General features: G+C 41.9%; 1 protein-coding gene across 3 annotated transcripts in view; it reads right to left on the reverse strand.

The window, feature by feature from the left end:
* The window catches only part of G3BP1 (G3BP stress granule assembly factor 1), a 37493-nt gene extending 24442 nt beyond the window's left edge, over positions 1–13051 (reverse strand). The window contains exons 1-2 of one of the 3 annotated variants that reach the window (XM_045815356.2): positions 12897–13051; positions 589–701 (exon numbers count right to left, since the gene is read on the reverse strand). In XM_045815356.2, coding sequence (XP_045671312.2) covers positions 589–683 — 95 coding nt within the window. In that variant the 5' untranslated portion in view covers positions 684–701; positions 12897–13051. Of the gene's footprint in view, positions 1–588; positions 702–12184; positions 12207–12262; positions 12613–12896 lie in introns of those variants that run through there. The other 2 variants (XM_045815355.2, XM_087867839.1) reach the window with 2 other exon arrangements.
* Between the last annotated feature and the right edge of the window lie 9342 nt (positions 13052–22393).

The raw sequence follows: 22393 nt of genomic DNA on the forward strand, positions 1-22393 counted from the left end.
ATTATAATTTTAGGGGGGCGCCTGGGTGGCACAGCGGTTAAGCGTCTGCCTTCGGCTCAGGGCGTGATCCCGGCATTATGGGATCGAGTCCCACATCAGGCTCTTCCGCTATGAGCCTGCTTCTTCCTCTCCCACTCCCCCTGCTTGTGTTCCCTCTCTCACTGGCTGTCTCTTTCTCTGTCAAATAAATAAAATCTTAAAAAAAAAAATTATAATTTTAGGGACACCTGGGCGACTCAATTAAGCATTTGACTCCTGATTTCAGCTCAGGTCATGATCTCGGGGATAGTCCTACCACAGGCTGGACGCTCAGCAGGGAATCTGCGTGAGATTTCTTCTCCCTCACCCTCTGCCCCCACCCTTGGTAGCGCATGTGCATGCTCGCTCTCTCAAATAAATAAATCTTTAAAAATCTTTTAAAAAAATAAAATTATAATTTTAACAGAAATCATTTACTGGTTCTTAGGTACCAAGCCCTATTATTCAACACCCTACAAGGTGCATGATGCATAAGAGACCCTAAAGTATTAAGTACCCACATGCTAAAAAACTTCAGATGATGCAGGGCAAAAAACCACAACGTTTTACCTGTGTAGCATGTCTGGGGCCTGGTTCAGCAGCGTGTAATACTGTCTCACAAATTCCCGCCCGACCAGCAGGGGACTAGGCTTCTCCATAACCATTGCTTTGGTCAATTCAACCTGGAAAAAAAAAAAGTCAACTATGTTCAACGTGAAATACCAAGTACAAGGGGGGAAAGTAGCACGGGAGAAAACTGAATTATTTAACTAAAACCAACTCAAAGTAAGACAAGGCACATCAACAGTTTTTGGTTTTAAAAAATAAAGACCATAAGAACAAATAAAACCCACACAGACCAGGTGAGATTTTTAGTCAAATTTATTGCAACAAGCTGAATGGCGGGGGGGGGGGGGGTCGTCATGATAAAGAATTCATCATTATTCCCAATTTCTTTAAAATGAATATAAGAACGTCAAAGGTCCATGTTTCCAGCAATCACCCTATCATAACTTCTCTCTATTTTTAAACCCAATTAAGAGTGTTCCAGTTCTAAGATTCCAAACACAATCTCATTTGTGGCAATATTAGATTCAAGGGTGATAAATAAATATAGCTTTGACACATACGCACATATGATCACATTTTTAGTCAAACTAAATCAGGAAAATTTTTAGTACCTTTAATAGAGAACCACAAAATCTAAAAATTCTAAGCTTACTTTATGATGAAACCAAAAATAATCTGGAAATGGGCAACTTAAAATGTTTTTACTCAACAAAATGATCTTAACGCTTCAAAATCATGATGATTTAAAGTTAGTATCTTTAGGGGCGCCTGGGTGGCGTAGTCGTTAAGCGTCTGCCTTCGGCTCAGGGCGTGATCCCAGCGTTATGGGATCGAGCCCCACATCAGGCTTCTCCGCTAGGAGCCTGCTTCTTCCTCTCCCACTCCCCCTGCTTGTGTTCCCTCTCTCGCTGGCTGTGTCTGTCAAATAAATAAATAAAACCTTTAAAAAAAATTAAAATAAAAAAAATAATAAAGTTAGTATCTTTAGTATCTTTGAATATTAAAGGCAGCTGGCACACAGTAAGCCCTCAATTACTGTCAGTTATTATCAAAATAAAACTTTTTGGAAAAAATATTTGGCATGAGATAATCCAACTTTTCATTTGAGGAGATAATTATCCTGAAGTTAAACATACAGGCAAACAGACAGACATGTACAGATCAATTACAGTATAAAAGGCAAGAAATTTTATTTCACTTTTCTCAAACGTTGGGCAAAACAGACTGGTCAATTCTCAACAATTTGTGGAGATCTGTTTATCCTTTTCTAGTCCATCTGCATTATTCTTCACCAAAACCTAAGAAATTAGTTCAAGGCCGGTCTGCATTTTCTCCAGATTACAGGCACTAGACCAATACAGAATACCTTCCCAGGCATACTGGAGAGTAGTTTACCTGCAGGCACGGTTAAGAGAATATCAATAACAAGACTCTGGATCTTGAGTCTTAAACTAATGCACTTAGACTAAGGCAGAATGAGAAATTGTTGTTTTCCTTTCGTGGTTCACAGTCTTAAAAAAAAAAGATGATTTCAGATGTTCTTACTGATCCTAAATTTTTCAGAACTTCAAAGTTATAGCTGGACACTAGAAGATATTAACAGTCATCTAGCTTGTGGTTTTCAAGTTTTAAGATTTCCCATTACTTTATTTAAACCACAGCAACTGCACTTTTTTATGTATTACAGTTCCCATATAAACTTTTCCTTTCTTTGGGCTTAGCTACGGTCTTCGAAAATCACGAACATCTGACCGAACCTCAAATAAAAGGAAAAATCCAATGCGATTCCATCACATTCCCAGATCTCACAACTAGTTTCACAAATGGAAGACAGCTCTCCCAAATCCACAGAAACTGGTAGTTAATCTCACCTTCACGCCATTAAACTGTACTTGCATATTTTCTGATACACAAAGAGGCTGAAGAGAAAGCTCTGATTCCCTCTATTATCCAAAGTATTTAATACATCCACAATATAAAAAGCAATTTAAAGGGAACCTTCACAATGGGACAGATCAAAGAAAACAGTACACAGTAAGCAATCCCCTATTTTTCTATTGTAGTTGCACTCGCTTCTCTTGAGTACCGTCCGCTCTTATTACTGTCAATATTACAAATGTGATTACTAGACCAGTAATATCAACCTAACTGGATCCTTTGATGCTGCCAAGTAGTATCATTAGAATATAGATTACTAAAAATCATTTTACCAAATACTACTTTCTCATATCCAATATTCCTATGCAATGATAAAAAGCCTCTAGATTATATATCACAGGTAAGAAAAATTATAATCTGTAGACCACCTCTAGAACTTCTCTTTTCCCTTTCTTCGAGATTACCTATATAATTCAAATTAAAAGAATAAAGAAAGCTCATTTTGGTTTGATTACACCATTATAAATATTTTATTTCAGGTCATCCCCCTAAAGCCAAGAAAAAAGTAAAGCTAAACATTTATATGCTAAATTGATCTTCATCTCATTTGTGGGTTTTTCTTAAATTATTAATTCTGAAGCCAATACTAAAATCCATATCATTTACCAAGTTTCCAACATTTTCTTTATTAATGGTTTAATATAATCGAATATTTTAGGTTCTCAATTAGCATTTTTTATTTTTTCCAAATAGATGGTACTTTATTTAGGACTGAAATTTTCAACTTCAGAAACATGCAATAGCTATGTTGAAACCAAATTTTCAATACTCTACTACTCAAGTTACAAGTTTTAATGACTGTCATCAGCATTGCCTTAAATACCCCTGCAGACTCCTAAGGCTTATGTTTACACTACAAGCACTATATAATTCCATTAACGTAGAAGCTCTGGCTCTTAACAGTCTCTCCTTTAGCTCTTCTATAATAGGAACCAATGAATTCAAAAGGAAATAATAGCACTATTTAAAAAGAATATTCCTGTTAAAAAAAAAAAAGAAAGAAAAATAATCCCATCAATTACATATCAATAAAACAAAAAAAAACATTCCATGTAACTAAATATGCACAGCATTTTATTAAAAAGAAACTATATTGTTTCACTGCGGAAAAAAAAAAAAGACTGATTTCTAAATTAAAACAGCCAAAAATTTCAAGAATTCTACATTAGTCAAGGTCAGATAAAACATTTTGAAAAAAGAATGCAAGCTTCTTCCCAAATGTTAAGTTTCTTAAGAGAGACCATTTCTTATAACTTTCTATCCCCAAAACTTAAGTGACAAAAAATAGAAAGTTTTCTCTCGTTCAACATTCTCACACAAAAAATGAGAATTCTATACAAGCAAAAAACGGATTTCTGATCATCCCTCTGTTAGGTTTTTCAGAAGTTAGATGAAGATAACAGACACAACACTGTTTCTTTAATGACTAAGAAAAGGCCCAAGAGAAAAGTAACCTAAGGTGCTACAAACCAGAAAGTAGTTACCTGAGAGGGACGTGACTGGAAAGGCCCATAGGGAAACTGAGGGAGGGGGTGGGTTAGAGAAATGTATGTAAAGTTAACCCTCAAATACCCACCCAACTCACAGCTGAAAATCCACGTAACTTGTGACTCCCCAAAAACTTAGCCTACTGCTGACCAGAAGCCTTACCAGTTAACAAACGATACATGTTTTGTATATTACATGTATTATATACTGTATTCTTACAATAAAGCTAGAGAAATGAAAATATTAAGAAAATCATAAAGAGACATTACATTTCCAGCATCATTCTATATTAAAAAAAAAAAAAAATCCATGTACAAGTGGACCCCAGAGTTCAAATTCTTCTTATTCAAGAGTCAACTGTTCTGGGGTGATGATTATGAATATTCAATAGGAAAACCTTTTCAAACTGAGTCCTTAAATTCTATGATTTCATCGTTTGTAAATTACACCTCCAAAATTCTATATAAAAAATGCTTTCAGGGATGCCTGGGTGGTTAAGCGTCCAACTCTTGATTTTGGCTCAGGTCATGCCCTCAGGGTGGTGAGATCGAGGCCCACATCAGGCTCCCCACTCAGTGCAGGGTCTGCTTGAGATTCTCTCCCTCTGCCCTTCCCCTCCCTCTGATAAATAAATAAAATTTAAAAAAGAAAAATCCTTAAGGAGGGAAAGACACTGAACATGACCTTCAGTTTACCAGTTTTCACTGAACCCTCCAAATCTAAGGCAAATCTAAAACTGAGTGCTCTAGTGTAGAACAGTGAAAAAGTATTTGAAATGCAATAAAAAGAACCTCCCAAATTTTCTTTAACCAATTCTCACTGTGAAAAATTCTCCAATATCATTCACTTGCTGCGCTCCTGGGCTAGTAACTTAATCTCTGTGCCCCCAGTTTTTTCATCTGTAAAACTGAAATCATGAACTGCAAAAATTATCTATTAAATAGTAAGCACTGAATGTTAGCTGTTACTACTATTAATATAATTATTAACTAACTCTAATTAAGGAAAGCATTTCCACATTCCACCCTTTTCTGTCCCCAGAAGACTAAGTACTCTGCTAGCAGTACTAAAATAAAGGATTCCTGTGAGAGTAAGAATTTTTGTACAGAGTACCTTGGATTATAGAAGCCCAAGCACTTAATGTAACACTAACTTTTCAGAGAACTTGTAAGTTGACTTTATAATTTTTTTCAAGATTTTATTAATTTGACAGAGAAGAGAGAGCACGCACAAGCAGGCAGAGGGGCAGGCAGAGGGAGAGAGAGAAGCAGCAGGGTCCCTGCTAAGCAGAGAGCCCAACATGGGGCTCAATCCCAGGACCCTGGGATCATGACCTGAGCTGAAGGCAGATGCTTAACCGACTGAGCCACCCAGGCGCCCCTAGACTTTATGATTGTTGTAGTCCATCTATGAATGTTACATAGGAAGACTTGCCTTGCCTGTGTGCCCACAGGATGTAACTGCTCAAACTGTAAAACCAAATCAAGTGCACACCTTAATATCTTGACTCTTAAAACATGCATCATGAAGCTACAATAGTCTTAGGTATGTGCATGCTGTTAGGTATAAAAATTTCTGCTCTCTTTTTTTTTTTTAAGATTTTATTTACTTATTTCTCAGAGAGAGGGAGCACAAGCAGGGGGAGCAGAAGACAGAAGGAGCCTGATGCGGGACTCAATCCCAGGGTCATGACCTGAGCCAAAGGCAGACACCTAACCAACTGAGCCACCCAGGTGTCCCTTCTGCTCTTTTTAAAAATTAAACAATGATCCCAGGGTTCTGGGATCAAATCCCACATTGGGTTCCTTGCTCAGCGGGGAGCCTGCTTCTCCCTCTGCCTGCCACTCCCCTGGCTTGTGAGATGTCTCTCTGACAAATCTTAAAAAAAATACAAATTAAAATTAAACAAAGCATTTAAGTTCTATTTTTCTTTTAAACGATGCTATTTTATTCTTATAGGTAAACAAGTTTGTTGAACTGAAAGATTTCTGAAACAATCTTTATTCATCAAAGCTATGAGGAGTATTTCTCTTAAGAAAAGCTACTAGAAAGTAAGTCAAAATGTTCATCTAACTTTATTCCCAACAATAACAAACTAAAAATAGAGCACTAACCACTTTTTTCTCCCTGGGAAGGGTTAATTTTATATTATGGAACTGTCCATGCAAAAATTATATTAAAAAATAACAAGGTGTAAATATGCAAAACAAACAGATATAAAAACACATATAAATGAAAGGTATAAAAAGTACTCACCTTTGCACTGTTATGGAAAGTTATGTTCTATGTAATTTATACAATGGAATGGTATATTAAAAACAATAAAATTCATACACCTCTGTATTGCTAGAATGTCCTGGGGAGAAGGTGCATTATTTTCAAAAGAAAAAGAAAAATGCAATGAAGGGTACCAACATCCAGTAACTAGTGGTATGTTATCTTACATATTTCAGCTCTCTTGAACAGATCTTTAAAATGTTAGACTTATAATTCCATAAACTAACTCCACTCTGTGATTTTAATTAGTATGAGTGGGATACTTCCATAAATCTGAGGACCATACAACATCTCCCTGTAATTTACTAGCAGCTGGTATGGATGATCCAATTTCAAATTTTTCATGTGCAGGAAGTTTCATCCAGTTACTTTCTCAGAACTTTCAGGGCTAAGGTCCAAGAGCTAAGCATTCTCCTAAAAAGCTCGTAGTTTCACCTTCAAATTGGTCTTCAATATCTATTTATTTTGCTTTTTTAAAGGACTGTAGCAGAATACTTTCTGTTGAAGTTTTCCAATTGTAGGAAAGAATTCACTTTTGGCTTGTAACACTTATCATTTTTCCAACAGTACCATTTTGTGTTGGCGTTCAGATCCCTCAGAGCAAACAATGAAAGCATGATGAAGGTACAGTACAGGAAAAAAAAAAATGTCTGAGGCAACAGAATCAATTATTAGTTGCCCACATGGAATGAAAAGTGTAATTTTCATCCTTTTCTTACCTAATTTGAAAAGCACATAACATCATCAATAACTGTTATTCTAAAATAACATTCAATGGAAATGTCAATGATCGCTCACAGATTAACATAATCAGATTTATTTTTTTGTGGACTGACCCTGATTTCTGAAATACTCTTAAATTTCAAAATGTCTACTTAATCCCAATTACTAGATTCATGACAACTTTAAAGAAATTTCCATCAATAATTTTGCTAAAGTTCACAAAGAATGTTAAGTGTGCTTCCTTTAATTGAGTCTAAAAAGCTGTGAGCATTTATGTTCCAAGAGCAGGGGAGCATGAAGACCAACCACAATCCACCTGAATTAACAGTAGAGCTTACTCTGGCAAAATTGATGAGTTCGGGGTTATGGAATCCAACCGAGAGTCGGTCTTCCATTCAGTCTCCTCTCTGGCTAAGTGCGGAGTCTGCTTGAGATTCTTTCTCCCTCTCCTTTTGCCCCTCCCCTGCACTCGCACATGCTCTAAATAAATAAATCTTTAAAAATAAATTTAAAATTTTTTAAAGAAAAATAAAATCTATCACCTCTCACAGAAGAGCTCCAGAGGTATTAAAATATCAGTAAATACATGGACTGCCTGGGTGGGTCAGTTGGTTAGTGTCTGCCTTCAGCTCAGGCAACGATCCTGGGGTCCTGGGATTGAGCCCTGAATAGGGCTCCCTGCTCAGCGAGGAGCCTGATTCTCCCTCTCCTCCCAGCTAGGGCTCTCTCTCGATATCGCTCTCTCAAATAAAATCTTTAAAAAAAATATATCAGTCAATATCAAACACAGGCATGGAAGTCAGGAAGAGAACCTGTGAATGAAGGGAGTGTCAACTGCTACCACCGCAGTGAAGAACAATTTTGCAGTTATCTAATAAAATCCAAAATGTTCCAATGAATCCAGCAATTCTCTTCTACATGTATATATGAGAAACTCACCCACGTGCACAAGACTGAGAAATGAACTGCCACCTTATTTCTAAAACGACAACAACCTATGTGTCTGTCAAACGGGAAATGGACTAAGTTGCAGTTTATGCATATCATTCAAACCTCTGTATCTAAGATAATATGGGGCACTTAAAAGATTAAAAAGCAGTACTATTTATAATTATGTCAGGTTAACTGGAGTGAATTAGGGCTGTCCCTGGAAAACCAAGACATAAAGTCATCCTATTTATAGCAGTCAAAGTCAGCATGAAATAGATCTCAAAAACAATACTAAAATGAGAAGTCAGTCGCTGAATATGTACTGTATGCTTTTGAACATGTTTAGAAGTGTTTTTAGTATACACAAAAACATCAGATATTGTTCATAGGTACATTTATTTTTAAAATAGTCTAGATGTAAAAACAGACAAATAGATCCACAGAACAGAACAGTTATGAGATATACTGACACATAAATGGAAAACTGGGATTTTCAACGTTAAGTGCAGATAATTCAACAGAAAAAGGATACTCTGTTCAACAACTGGTGGAACAATTACACATCCATATATAGGGAAAAAATGAGCCTCAGTTCATGCATCACATCATATTAAAATTTAACTCAATGGGGTGCCTGGGTGGCTCAGTCAGTTAAGTGGCTGACCTCAGCTCAGGGCATGATCTCAGGGTCCTGGGATTGCGTCCCAAGAGCCCGAGGAGTCACTCAGCAGGGAGTCTGCTCGTCCCTCTGTCTTCGCCCTTGCCCATGCACTCGCTCATATCACCATCACTGGATCTACCACTCAATCTACTTTCTAAACTCTTCACATTTATCACCTGTCATTTCCCTTCAAAATTCTCAGTTGTAGCTCCTTGGAGAAATGGTTGACTCTAGGGCTGGGAGAGGCAAAATACAAGGTGAGCCTTAAATGCCTGATTAAGAAAATGCTTTTAAAAAAACAAAACAAAACAGGGGACCATTAAAAGGACACAAGGGCCAAAACTGGAACAACGTGAGCAATAAAATAAGTAAAAAAGCAAAGCTAGATAACACTGAATTACAACCCAAGAATAAAATATCCATGACTTCATACATAGATGAGGCAGTATTGTGCAAGCTCAGTCCACAGAGGGTATACTTGAGGAACAGCCTAAAAAAGCCTGAAAGTTAAGTAGTTGTCACACTCATACCCTCCAGACTCTGAATCTTTCTGACTTTTTTGAATAAGAAAATGAGTTTCAGAGCTTCAGTTCTCTTTATAAGCAAAAACATAAGAATACTAAGCTATGTAAGAGCACTTATAGAAGATAAAAGGGCTATACAAATACACAATGATGCTGTTACACACCCACTTAAATTAACAGCCACCAAGGATGACATCCCTACAGAGTAGAAGTCTGTCCCATCTAGGAAGCCCCTTTCTTTGAACCACCTCTAACATTTACTTTAATAATTATTAAATACCTGGGGCACCTGGATGGCTCAGTCAGTTAAGCGGCTGACTCTCGGGTTTTGGCTCAGTTCCTGATCTCAAGACTGTGAGATCAAGCCTGAATGGGGCTCCACTCACTAGAGTCTGCTTGTGACTCTCTCTCCCTCCCCCCTCCCCCCCCCACCCCCCCCAGCTCACTGGCACTCTCTCTAAAGTAAATCTCTAAAAAGTAATTATTATTAAATAACTGAAATACAGCAAGCTGAACAGCTAAATATTACATGATTGACTGACTGCCAGAGGACAAAAGAAGAAATCAAAGTCATCTAAAGACATTTACTAAGGCCACAACTTGTAAAAATTTTTTGAATTATTTTCTGTTTTATAAAGCCCCCTCTTCATGGCAGATTATTCCTAGCTCTTTACCATATCACCTGGCTTGCAATTCAGCCTTCCCCACCAAGGCCAAACAGGGTGTCCAAAAATACTTAAATAAAAAAGGAAAAAGCTGATTTTTGAGATTTAAAAACATATAAACCTAATTAACCACCAGTGTGACCACCAACTACAAGTGAGACTACAATTGTTGAGTCTAAATTTAACTCTGTGGCTGGAAGAACAGTGTTGCAACTAAAGGTTTTTCCCACTGGGGGGGGGGGTAAGAGGGCATTTTTTTTTTAAACCCACCTACTCCAACAATTCTCTCCCTCTGCAAACGAATATATAATGCATATCTGAATTCTAAAATATCATTTTTTAAAAATCTTATACAAAATCTTGAAAGATCATAGAGGTAATTTTATTAAAGTAGCAAAAAAATTGGTTTCTGTCACAAATTCAGGCTTTATATTAAATTCATCTTTTAACATTGCCCCATCCACCCTATGAACCACATACAATTCACAAACCTATAAAAACCTAAACTAACCTCTACCCTTTACTTTCAAGGCAAAGTAAAACAAGTAAAATAATGAAAATTACAAGAAAAATAGCTACTGCGAGAAAGGTCAGCAACCATTACCAAATCTTCTGATGCACCCTTAGCAGACCGTCAGCTGAGAACAGCAAACTGAATGTGAGTTAAATAAAGAACAAAGACTGCCTATTTTTCTATCAGTCAGAAGTACAAAAACTTAGAAAGGATTTAACAACAAAAGTAACCTGACTTGGCTGGGCAGAAGGAAGGCACACCGGTCTTCTATTATTACAATCTGCTTCATTTGTTCTTAATAAATGCATGCACAAGAGATATGCCAGGCTACTAACTGTAAACTACCAGTTTTCAAATTCCTACCCAACTGATAACCACTTGCCTGAGCGAAAGAACAGGCTAAAAAATATTTGAAAGGGAATCAAAGTTCTCTCTCAATTAATGCACAAGGAAATTTCATTCTGATATATTTTACTCTGAGCAATAACACCATTAGCTGGACTCCAAGTTAACAGTTTAAATGTATGTCATTATCTTCTAAAATTTGAAACCTAAAATGCCAGTAACTCAATAAGGTAACGCCATCTAAATAAATGTAACTAGAATTGCTACATGAAGGCACGTTCTAAGTAAAACAATGTTATATTCTAAAGCGATCTGTTAGTTATGGCAACACCAACTAAAGAACTTGGGCCATACAGTATTTTGATCCTTTATTGTTACTTTCTGTTAAGAAACATGGAAAGTACTGGGTGTAAATGGAAACACTTACAAATATTAAGCTTTCTTGTAGTTTTTTAATTTACTTGCAAGGATGGAAATATTGTGTTCCTCTGACTGCAAAAACTTCTTAAAAGACTAATCCTAAAGGCTCTTTAAAAAAAAAAAAAAAAAGGTTGTAAGCCATTCCAAGAAAATTAGTTCAGAAGAGGTAGTGCCAAAACTTACTAGTTTTATCTCAAGACATTTGTGGTGTCAAGTAATGGTCTGGACCTGCAACCATTTTATAAAGCCAGGGAGCATACTGGCTTTTAAAAATCGCAAATGCATGCTCGTCTTTGACGGTATCTTCCATACTCAAATATACACAGGAGCCTAACAGTAAACGCGAAATAAATGAACTGAATGTAGAGAGAGAATGAAGAGAGAGGCTTTCATCCACAGAAGATCCCGACTGCCCTAAGGGCAAGATTTCCTACACGCCTCAGTCACCCGTAATTCACCTAGCATAAGCTCCAGTGGTTAAATTTATATTTTAACTGGGCACCATCCTTTCCATTCCAACTTCACATTTCAACACACACATGCGGGCGAGATCTGAAACTCATCGCTCTGACCCGCATTTTCTCCAACTACAAAACGAGGAAGTTAAACTATCTTCCCGAAGGTCTTTCTCAAAAGTCTGCCCCGGTTAAGAAAAGACAAAAAAGGGTTTCAAGGTCTAAGAGCAGAGCCTAACTCTCGGCTGCCGGGAATTTTGCCCCATCCCGCCCTGAGCATCAAAACGGAGGAGGAACACCGTTCACGTTCATTTGCACTTATTCGTCTTTGTCTCTACTTTTTCCGGAAGCTCTGCGGGCGGCACATCCATCAGCTCTCCGTGCGAACACACATAGAAAGGAAGCCTAAAGCCCTTCGTGTCCTTTGTCACAACCCCACTTCCAAGCCGCGTCTCCCTGGAAGCCCACAAGTGGCTCAAACATAAATGCCGCCGCACGCTGCCCCGCAGCTGGCCTCCCCGGGCTGATGCTGCTGCCCCCGGGGACCCGTGCTCCGGTAGCAACGGCGCCCTGGAGCCGCGCAGGCACAAGGACGGAAACAGGCTGGGGGCCTAGCAGTCACACGGCCTGGGTTCCACCCGATAGCGGCCTCTTACCGTCGGCGTGCCTTTGACTACGTCTCTGCACCTCTGGGCGTCCGAATCCACTGTAAAAAAGAAAATCGCCGTACCTACCTCGCCGGACCGTTGTGGGAGTACAGAGAGCCACACAAGTTGCTCAGCACAGTGCTTGGCACACAGCGAGGGCTCAGAAAAAAACAGTAATTATTACTTCCACTCATCCGTGCCTTCGCTGCTCCCCCTTTACTCCCTGTAAAAGCTGCACTTCTGCTTCCCGAGCCAAAAACCTCCTCGCGTTTTCTGGTCGCCCCCGCCGCTAAATAAATGCCTCCTCCGGTCCGGGCCAAGCTGGAGACCCTCGCCGGGGCAGGAAAGGCTCTGCGGGCGCGCGGAGAGGAGACAGACGGGCGGGAAAGGCCGGGGAGCGGGCCGCGCGGGGCCCCGGGTTCCCGAGATCGCCCTGGGGCCCGGGCGGCGGCCGCGGCTCGCTCTCGCCCCGCGCGGCCGTTGGGCGTGGCACGCGCACGCGGCGGACGCGGACACGGCCACGCGCGCCGGCCGGTGGGAGCGCGGCGAGGAGGGGGCGGGGAAACTCCGCGCGCCCGTGCCCCCGCCTGCGGCCGTTGGGGGGGGTGGGGTGCACGCCTCGCGCGACGGCCACCGCCGCCGCTCCGACTTCTCTCTCTCACAAGCGTCCCAACTCGTCCTCGTCCCTGGGCCGTCCCGCCCCGCCCACACCCCGGCGTACCTGCGCGGCTGAGCGGGAGAGGAACAAGCTTTGCTCCACAGCACAGCAGAAGGCAAAATCCCCTCACGCAACTGCGTCCGCACACACGCGTGCTCCGTCGCCGGTCTATATAACAGCGACTCAGCCTAACTTGTTACGGCCAGGTCGAGCAGGCTAGTGACCAATCCCGACTGCGTCCTCTGGGCTCTTCGAGCAGCAATTGGGTACTGACTCAGGATGAAGGCGTGGCTCTTGATTGGCTTTGACTCATGCCTATGAGACTGTGAGGATCTCGTTTCCCTAGTAACGGATTGGCACTGAGAGAGACCAATTACTTAAAGGTACGTCGGAAAAGAGGGTGGGAAGTTCTTTGACCGATACCCACGGTAGCCAGTAAATGCGTGGGGCCGTTCCCATTCGTTAAAATGGGTTCCCTTGGGCGGAGATCCGTTTTCCATACAGGAGCGGTTGCTCCACAAGGTGGGGCCCGTGTACTTTGGAGAAGTAAACCCCAAGCAACCAGGAGGTGGGCGCCAGGGAGGCCAAGGGAGACCCCGGCCAATCGCAAAGCGAGAAGGATCTGATTGACGCGGGGGTTGAACTACGCCAAGGAGACCGAGCCCCAGGGCCGCCGTGCCCTCTGGGGAGGTTCAGAGGTTCTTCTGGCCCGGGCTTCCGTCCTCTTTCCTTTCTTCCCCTCACTTGTTGGGTCTAGCCCCTGAGGCCCCTCTCCCGCCTTTTCTGCCCAGTTTAGTACCAGGGAAACCAAGTGGGAAAGTTCCCGTTGTTTGGTTTTTTTTCTTATAGCAACTTTTTTATTTCCATGCGGCCGCCTAAGGGCACTTGCTGGCTCTCACCATTAGTCAGCACTACTGTTAGACAACAGTTTAAGAGAAAGCGAGAGGGGAAAGCAGCGCCCATCGTGTACTTAAGATCGTGTACCTAAGATCTTGTAAAAAGGTCGCACGTGAAAAGCGCTGTTGAGTTGGAGAACACAGATTTCTACCCTGCTCTTCGTGGCAAGTGCCGCTGCAGGCTGGCCGGATGGCCGGCTCGTGGGAGCTCGCTGAGGTCTTCCCCTTCTGTTGCTGCCAAGGAACCGTAGTCTATAAAGTCTCCGTTCTGGTTGGTCCTTAATGCAACATCTTGTGCGTCACCAGCATTGCCACTCAGTGTATAGCTGGGGGTGTGGGGGCTGCTTTCGCGTTGTTACGTCTTTAAAAGGTAATTTGTCAAACTCCTACACGGACACCCCAGAGGTTTCCCGAGGCACTTCAGGGGCTAAGTGGCGCTCCAGCCCCGTCCTGTACACGTCTCTCAGGGCTTTATTGGGCCCTCTGTTGGTCATCATGAGCATTTTGTAAGGAAATACATAGATGCCTCGGTCGGTTCTCTTTCCAGGCATGTACTACCGTTAAGTTTTGCAGAGAATTTGGGAATGAAGCACCTGGACCGTCTCTGTTGGGGGAGAAGGGGCGCCGGCAGCAGCCTGCTGGGACCCGGGCGCGTCCCCTCTCCCTGCGCGGGGTCTGGCCCCAGACGAGACTCGCGGCCGCCCCCAGGAGCCTAGTGAGAGCGTCCCTCTGCCCCCCCCCCCCCCCAGGTCCCACTGCCCCATTGGCCCAGCCCATTCAACGTTTATGAAACTCCTGTTAGGGGCTGGGATCAGAGATGATCTGGATGCCGTCTCTGTTTCCCGTCACCAGTTGAATGGACCGGGGCACTTTGCTGGGTCGGGAGTCCCACAAAGAGGGGAACAGGCGTCTGGGACTATGAGGGCACCGGATGGAACTAAATTCAGAGGAGAGAATCCGCTAAAGTTTTTTGGAGTAAGGACACCAGCCCCCAACCAAGATCCGGCCCGCTATGCTAAGGAATTTGGAGTTTATTCTGATGGCAGGGAAGAGCCCTTGGAAGGGTTCTTAAAGGGTGGACTCGGAAATTACCTTTTACAAGTCCACTCTCCAAATAGAAATGCTAATGAGAGCAGATTTGCAAAACTTTACATTTACAGACTGGTAATTTAACCCAGATGGCCTGTGATAAGAGTCAAGACTATTCTTAATAACATTTGGAGCGAATTTTAAGCTCCACATTTGGCTCTCTTTGCAAGGCTATTTGGCAGTCACTACTAAAATTGTGTGCATCATCCAAAACAATAATAGTACTTCTTGGTTTATAGCCACACTTTTTTTTTTTAACAAAGAAGCATATACTGGCGTGTGCAACTGCAGAATTGTCAGCCTTGTTAGAATACTTAAAAAGTGGGGCGCCTGGGTGGCTCAGATGGTTAAGCATCTGCCTTCTGCTCAGGTCATGATCTCCAGGTCCTGGGATGGAACCCCATGTCTCGCTCCCAGCTCAGTGGGGAGTCAGCTTCTCCCTCTCTCTCTGCCACTCCCCATGCTTGTGCTCTCTCTCTCCCAAATGAATAAATAAAATCGTTTTTAAAAAGAATACTTAAGGGGGGCGCCTGGGTGGCACAGCGGTTAAGCGTCTGCCTTCGGCTCAGGGCGTGATTCCGGCGTTGTGGGATCGAGTCCCGCATCAGGCTCCTCTGCTATGAGCCTGCTTCTTCCTCTCCCGCTCTTCCTGCTTGTGTTCCCTCTCTTGCTGGCTGTCTCTATCTCTGTCAAATAAATAAATAAAATCTTTAAAAAAAAAAAAAAGAATACTTAAGGGACGCCTGGGTGGCTCAGTCAGTTAAGCGTCAGCCTTCTGCTCAGGTCATGATCCCAGGGTCATGGGATCGAGCCCTGCATCAGGCTCCCTGCTCAGCAGAAGGCCTGCTTCTCTCTCTCCCTCTGCTACTCCCCCTGTTTGTGTGCTTGCTCTCTCTGTCAGATAAATAAATAAGATCATTTTTTAAAATGATTAAAAATTTAAAAAGAATACTTAAAAACTGAAAATGTAATTGCTCATCAATTGGCAAACTGATTAACCAGTGATGTGCATATAATATAGAATACCATGCAGCAGTTTAAATAGGAATGAGAACTATACAGATATGGACGGCGTCTCCGTTTGTTATTTGGATTGTTAATTGAAAAAAAAAAATCAGTGAATTCCCATTTATGTTAAAAAAGCAAAAAAACAAAACTCCTGATTTCTGTATGTTAAAAGATGAGGATAATGTATTATTTGAAAGTTGTACAACAAGACTATGTTCATGTCCCGTGTTGTGTATGGGAGGTAGGAAGAAAGAAAGGAAGGAAGGGGAATTGGATTACCAGAGAGAGAACGTCGACAAGAACCCTCACGTGGCCATTGCTATCTTCCACAGGAAAGAACGAGTTGGCATTCTCCTGTGGTAGCTTACCCACTCAGATCATAAAACCCTCAGGACTCGAGAGCTGGATACTTAGTAAATGTTCAGGGGGTAATTCACCACCAACGAATTGTCTGGAGCACTGGTTCTAAGGCAGGAGAGTCAAGGGAGATTTCCCAGGAGACTTAGGGCTTCAGTCACAACTGGGTAGAGGGACCACAGGCATCTAGTGGGCAGGGGCCAGGATGCAGACATGCACAGGAGAGACACCCTCCACTATCCCCACACCCCGGCCATGACAAAGCAGCTTCCGGCCAAAAAGTCAACAGTGCCAAAGCTGAGAGACCCTGATCTGGCTTCCTGAGTCACATAGGAGAGAGTCCCTAGCCTCCCGCTCGTCCTTCTCTCCACTGGCAAGCAAAGTCTGCGCACCCCTCCTGTACACTACTTTACTCCCTTCTCTTCCTGCCAATTCTCCCCAAAGCTATAAGAATCAGGGTGGGAAGAAACACGGCCAACACCCCAGAAAACACAGTTTATGGGGGGGAGGGTTGGGGGGACAAGGGATATTAGGTAAGGAATGATCCTAAGAATATCTACTCTATCAGTGTTCTCCAAACATAGCTAGTCATTTATGCAGGATGCTTAAAAACGTGCCTGTATGTGTCTATTAAACTCTCACCTGTGAACAAAGATCTAGTATAATATTCACAACAGCACAGCTTGTACTAGAAAGAGACAGGAAACGACCCAAATAAGGAGCTATATGGAACTACTCTTACAGTGGACTGTCATGCAACCATAGAGAAAACGAGGCAGATCTGTGTGCACAGTTACAGAGCAATCTGCACAGTGCAGAATCATGGAAAGAGTAAAAAAGCGGGAGCAATGTCATGAGGCAGTTATTTCTATTAAGGTATACTGTATTGCTCTAGTTATCTCTGCACATTCCTAGATGGTTTTGCTGTGCATGCACAGGTCATGTCTGGAAGGAGTCACAAGAAACTGTTAATGATTGTTAATGGGTTAGGGAACTCGGGCCAGGGTAAGAGAACAGCTTCGTTTTCATTCATCCAAAGTATGCTTTGGTACTGATCATTTTTTTAAACATGTGCATGTATTATTTTTCAAAAGAAATTCAATGTTAAGTATAGATGTTAAGTGTAGGAACTATAAATATGGAAACTTTGATCTTTAAAACAACAAACGGAATAGGGATTAAGAGCACCCTTGATGAGCACTGAGTGATGTATAGATTTGTTGAATCACTATATTGTACACCTGAACCTAATATAACACTGTTTGTTAACTACTCTGGAATTAAAATAAAATAGGGGCACCTGGCTGGCTCAGTTGGTGGAGCATGTGACTCTAGATCTCAGGGTTGTGAGAACCCCACATTGGGTGTGGAGATTACTTAAAATCTTTAGTAAAAATAAATTAAAGTAAATTTTTAAAAAATTATTCCTTTACACATATGAGGGATTTTGAAAATGAAGCATCAAAGCTTTATTCGGCTTGCACACCAGACTACCATCTTTTCCTTTTGCTCCTTACCATACAAAAATCTAAAGAGACCCTTTACCGGCTCAGAAACGCATGCCTAATTGGATTCCTTCATTTTTGGCATTGACTGTCTGCAAACATATCACCTCCTGAAACTCTGTGGAATGCTGGCCATAAGCCAGGCAACCTTGTGAATATTCTCTATAAAGAGGATCTCATTTAATGTTCACAACAACCATAGTTCTCATTTCTCAGAAACAGGCTCAGAGAGGGTAAACAACTAGCCCAAGGTCACACAGCTGGGGCTGGAAACTAGGACTCTCTGACTTCAAGCCCATGTTCATTTACCTACTTGTCAATACTGCCCAGGGAAGAAGAATATAGCCCCAAGTAAGAAAAGGGGTTTGGCCTCCTCAGAAATCCCAGAAAGGCTGGAATATTCTTTCATGCCCTCAAGCATGCCATCAGGTAATGCTACAGAGACAGTTTTCCAGGTGATTTGAGAATTCTGGGATCCATGGCAAATCCTAGTAATCTGCAGGATTTTAAAAATTTAAAAACATATGTAACAATAGTACCCATATATAACATAAATCCTCAGAGCATGTAGTTTATTAAAAAGAGCATCTTGCAAATTATGTCATGCATGGTTAAAAAAAATACCCAAAATGATATATGCATATGTGTTTATCAGTGTTTGTGAAACTATAGAACAAGGTCTCGAAAGAATGTACAGCAATCTGGGGCACCTGGGTGGCTCAGTCAGCTGAGCATCTTGCCCACGGTTCAGGTCATGATCCCAGGGTCCTAGGATTGAGTCCCATGTCAGGCTCCCTGCTCAGTGGGGAGTCTGCTTCTCCCTCTCCCTCTGCCTCTCTTCCTGGCTTGTGCTCTCTCTCGCTCTCAAATAAATAAAATCTTTAAATAAAGAAAGAAAGAATGTACAGCAATCCAATAGTAGTTACTTCCTCTGTGGAAGACATGGATAATAAGTGTTTGAAGGAAACTTTCACCTTATCTCGATTGTTTAAAATTTTTTACATTAAGAAACTTTCCACATAGGGGCGCTTGGGTGGCTCAGTGGGTTAAGTGTCTGCTTTCAGCTCAGGTCATGATCCCAGGGTCCTGGGATTGAGCCCCATGTCAGGCTCCCTACTCAGTGGGGAGTCTGCTTCTCCCTCTGCCTCTGTCCCTGCTCGTGCTCCCTCTCTCTCTCTCTCTCTGAAATAAATAAATAAAATCTTTAAAAAACAAAAGAAACTTTCCATGTATTATATAATTTAAAGAGTAACTTGGGGGGCACTGGGGTGGCTCAGTCGGTTAAGTACCAGACTCCTGATCTCACCACAGGTCATGATCTCAAGATTGTGAGATTGAGCCCCGTATCGGGCTCCATGCTCAGTGCAGAGTCTGCTTGAGACTCTCTCTCCCTCTCCCTCTGCCCCTCCCCCTGATCTCTTTCTCTGCGTCTCTCAAATAAATAAAATTAAAAAAAAAAAAGAAATTAACTTGGCATATCCCTAAGAGTGGCTTCTGAGTACTTACTATATACCAGGCACTGAACTGAAAATTTTATGAACATTGTCTTATTTCTCACAATAATGCTAATTATTGAGATAGGTCTAATTATTATCTTTGTCTTACAGGGAAAGAAACTGAGGTTCAGAGAGATTTATTGCTCAAAACACCCAGGAATTGAACACAGGTTTGTCTAGTATCTCTTATTAAACACAGCTTTACGTCCCTGACGCCTAGAGAAGTCTGACAGAGAAAAAAGGAGCCAGAAGACAGCATGACACATGTCCTCTGATCTTTGGCTGCGGTGCTGGGAGCACCCTAAGGTGGTGGGGACTGTGGTCGCCCAAAGAGCTCATGCCTTATCTGAAGAGTCCTGAGTGGTCATTTGTATATATTTTTTTTTTCTTTTTTGAATCAAAGTATAATTGACAGGCAATGTTATATTGATTTCAGATGTACCACATAGGGCTTCAGCAGTTCTATACATTACTCAGTGCTCACCATGATAAATGTCGTCACCATCTGTCACCATACGACATTATTACAATATTATTGACTGTATTCCCTATGCTGTAATTTTCATTTTTATGACTTATTATATCGTTTTCTGACATAGCTGTTTCCCCTTCTTCCAGGTGCCTGGAAGGATTATTCTATCCTGCCCCCTTATAGACAGGCATGACCACATGCCCTGCTTTGGCCAACCCACCGAGAGCAGAAGGGACACGTATCTTTTCCAGGAAGAGAAGGCTTTGGAGCTAGTGATTATTTGATGAGGTCTTCCCTCCCCATACCACCCCCATATTCAATATCATGCAATTTGGGGAATCTCCCTCGACCTGGGTCCCAGAGCAAAAATCATTTGCACAGAGCCACTCCTCCAAACTGCCCAAACTGCAATGGTCATAGGACATAAACAAGGAGGAAATCTGTTGTTTTAAGCCATTGAGGTTTTGTGATGGTTTGCTGCAATAGCGTTACCTGGCCTTTCTTGCCAGTTACAGGTAAGTTTCTAGATCTTCCAGTGTTTCAGCAGACACTCAAATCTGGATTACTCACCGTTCTTTTTTAACTTTTTACTAATGGTATAAAAGTGTTTGGTCCTCACTTTTTTTTTTAAAGATTTTATTTATTTGAGAGAGAGAGAGAGAGCATGTACATGGGTGGGGGAGGGGGAGAGAATCTCAAGCAGACTCCATGCCCAGCATGGAGCCTGATGTGGGCTTGGTCTCACCACCTGAGATCATGAACTGAGCTGAAACCAAGAATGGGTCATTCAACCGACTGAGCCACCCACATGCCCTTTGGTTCTCACTTTTAAATATTTTCTAATGAAAATATTCTTTCTAAGAGGACTCTACTTGGGGTGCCTGGGTGGCTCAGGCGGTTAAGCGTCTACCTTCAGCTCAGGTCATGATCCCGGGGTCTGGGGATCGAGCCCCGAATAGAGCTTCTTGCTCAGCCAAGAACCTGCTTCTCCCTCTCTTGCTGCTGGTCCCCCTGCTTGTGTGCTCTCTGTCAAATAAATAAATAAAATCCTTAAAAAAAATAAACGAGAGGACTATAGTTGAATTTATTCTTTTTTTTAACTTTATTTGGAGTTGTTATTCATAAACATGCTTTTCTTAAAAAATGCTTTTCTTGGTCTTATAGGACCGACTATACTTACATGTCAGTCTATAAATAGATTTTAAATCGTAGTAAAATACACAGAACATAAAACTGACCATTTTAGCCATTTTTAAGTGAACAGTTCCGTGGCATTCAAAGTACATTCACACTGTTGTGCCACCACTCCGCATTTGTAAATGTTATCAACTAATTGAAAAATATTTTGAGCACTTTAGGAACTAAATAAAATATGTCTGCAGACCAGCTTCACCCAGTCTGCAACTCTTCCTGATGCCAGGCTGCCTGTGCTAAGCCTGCACCCCAAGCCCCCCATGCTTTGCAGCCCCCTCTTCCCTTGCATGGGCTTCTCTGAGGGCCCTTTCAGCTCAGAACCTTTGCTCCCAAGCTGAGGGTTCCCTGGTGGATAAAGCAGTGAGACAGCTGTGTGTACCTGGGCTATAACACAAAAAACAGACACTTGGCCTTCTGGAGGGAATAGACAACAGCTACAAAGGCCTTTCTTTGCAAAGTCTGACCCCAGCATCTGCAGAAGGGTCACTCCAGTAGGTGAGGTCCAGAGGTCAGGTATACCAGGGAGAAGGCTCCAGCCCTTTGTCTGGGAACCTGTCATCTACACATGACTACAGTCTATACATTCCTATCCTCACAACACCGTCAGCCAGAAAAGGCCCATTTCCCAAGCCTGCTGGTTCAGTGATAAATTGACTTACCCAAGTTTAAAAGAGTAGTAAGGAAACTGCTGGGTAGTCTGGAACTGAGAATTCCTGAATTCTGCTTTTTAAAAATATTTTTCTCCGTGATTCTCGGTACATATTTATTATAGAAAATATGCCAAAGAAAAGTAGAAAAACAAAATTAAAAACCACCTATAATATTAGAATGGGTCAGGTAGTACACATAGATCTGAAGATATGAAAACATAGTTAATAAGTCTTCTTTGAGAGGCAGTCTATCAAAATTGAAAATGAATAGCAATTTATTCTACGTAAACTTTTAAGCAAAGGTCGGCGTATATGGACTGTCATTACATCATCATTCTTAGCATTAAAAGATTGGAAGCTACGTGTATGTCTATCAGTGGGGGACTGTATCAAGACCGTGTCAGGGGCAAGTACCAGGAAGTCTGAGCAGCAGTCGCTGAAATGAAGAGGGGCTTACATTTCTCACCTACCAAGTCTACAGACAAGCTGCAGCTGGCATCGGCTCGGTGAGCACACAGAACCGGCATCTCTGTGATTCCCTTGGCATTTCCCTCATAGTTGTACTCTAGATATCACATCGCTATTCTCAGCAGGCAGGGGAAAGGAGTGGGATCTGTTCCCCTTGTGAAGAACGCAAGAGCTTTCCAGAAACCTTGTAGCAGACTTCTGCTTCTGACTCACTGGCCAGAACCATATCATATGGGCACACTTGGCTGCAAGGGAAGATGGGAAAGCAAATATTGAGGGTACTAAGGGATCTGGCCTCTACAGGAGCAAGAGTAAAAAGTCTGGGAATGAGGGTTGGATCAGCCAACCACTGGTTTCTGCCATAGGGCCTGGTGAAATAAACTATGGTACCACTGCATAATATAGCATTATGTAATCACTAAAAA

Source organism: Ursus americanus, chromosome 15 (genome assembly GCF_024610735.1).
Source record: "Ursus americanus isolate L20-20 chromosome 15, mUrsAme1.1.p, whole genome shotgun sequence".
NCBI classification, from domain to species: domain Eukaryota; kingdom Metazoa; phylum Chordata; class Mammalia; order Carnivora; family Ursidae; genus Ursus; species Ursus americanus.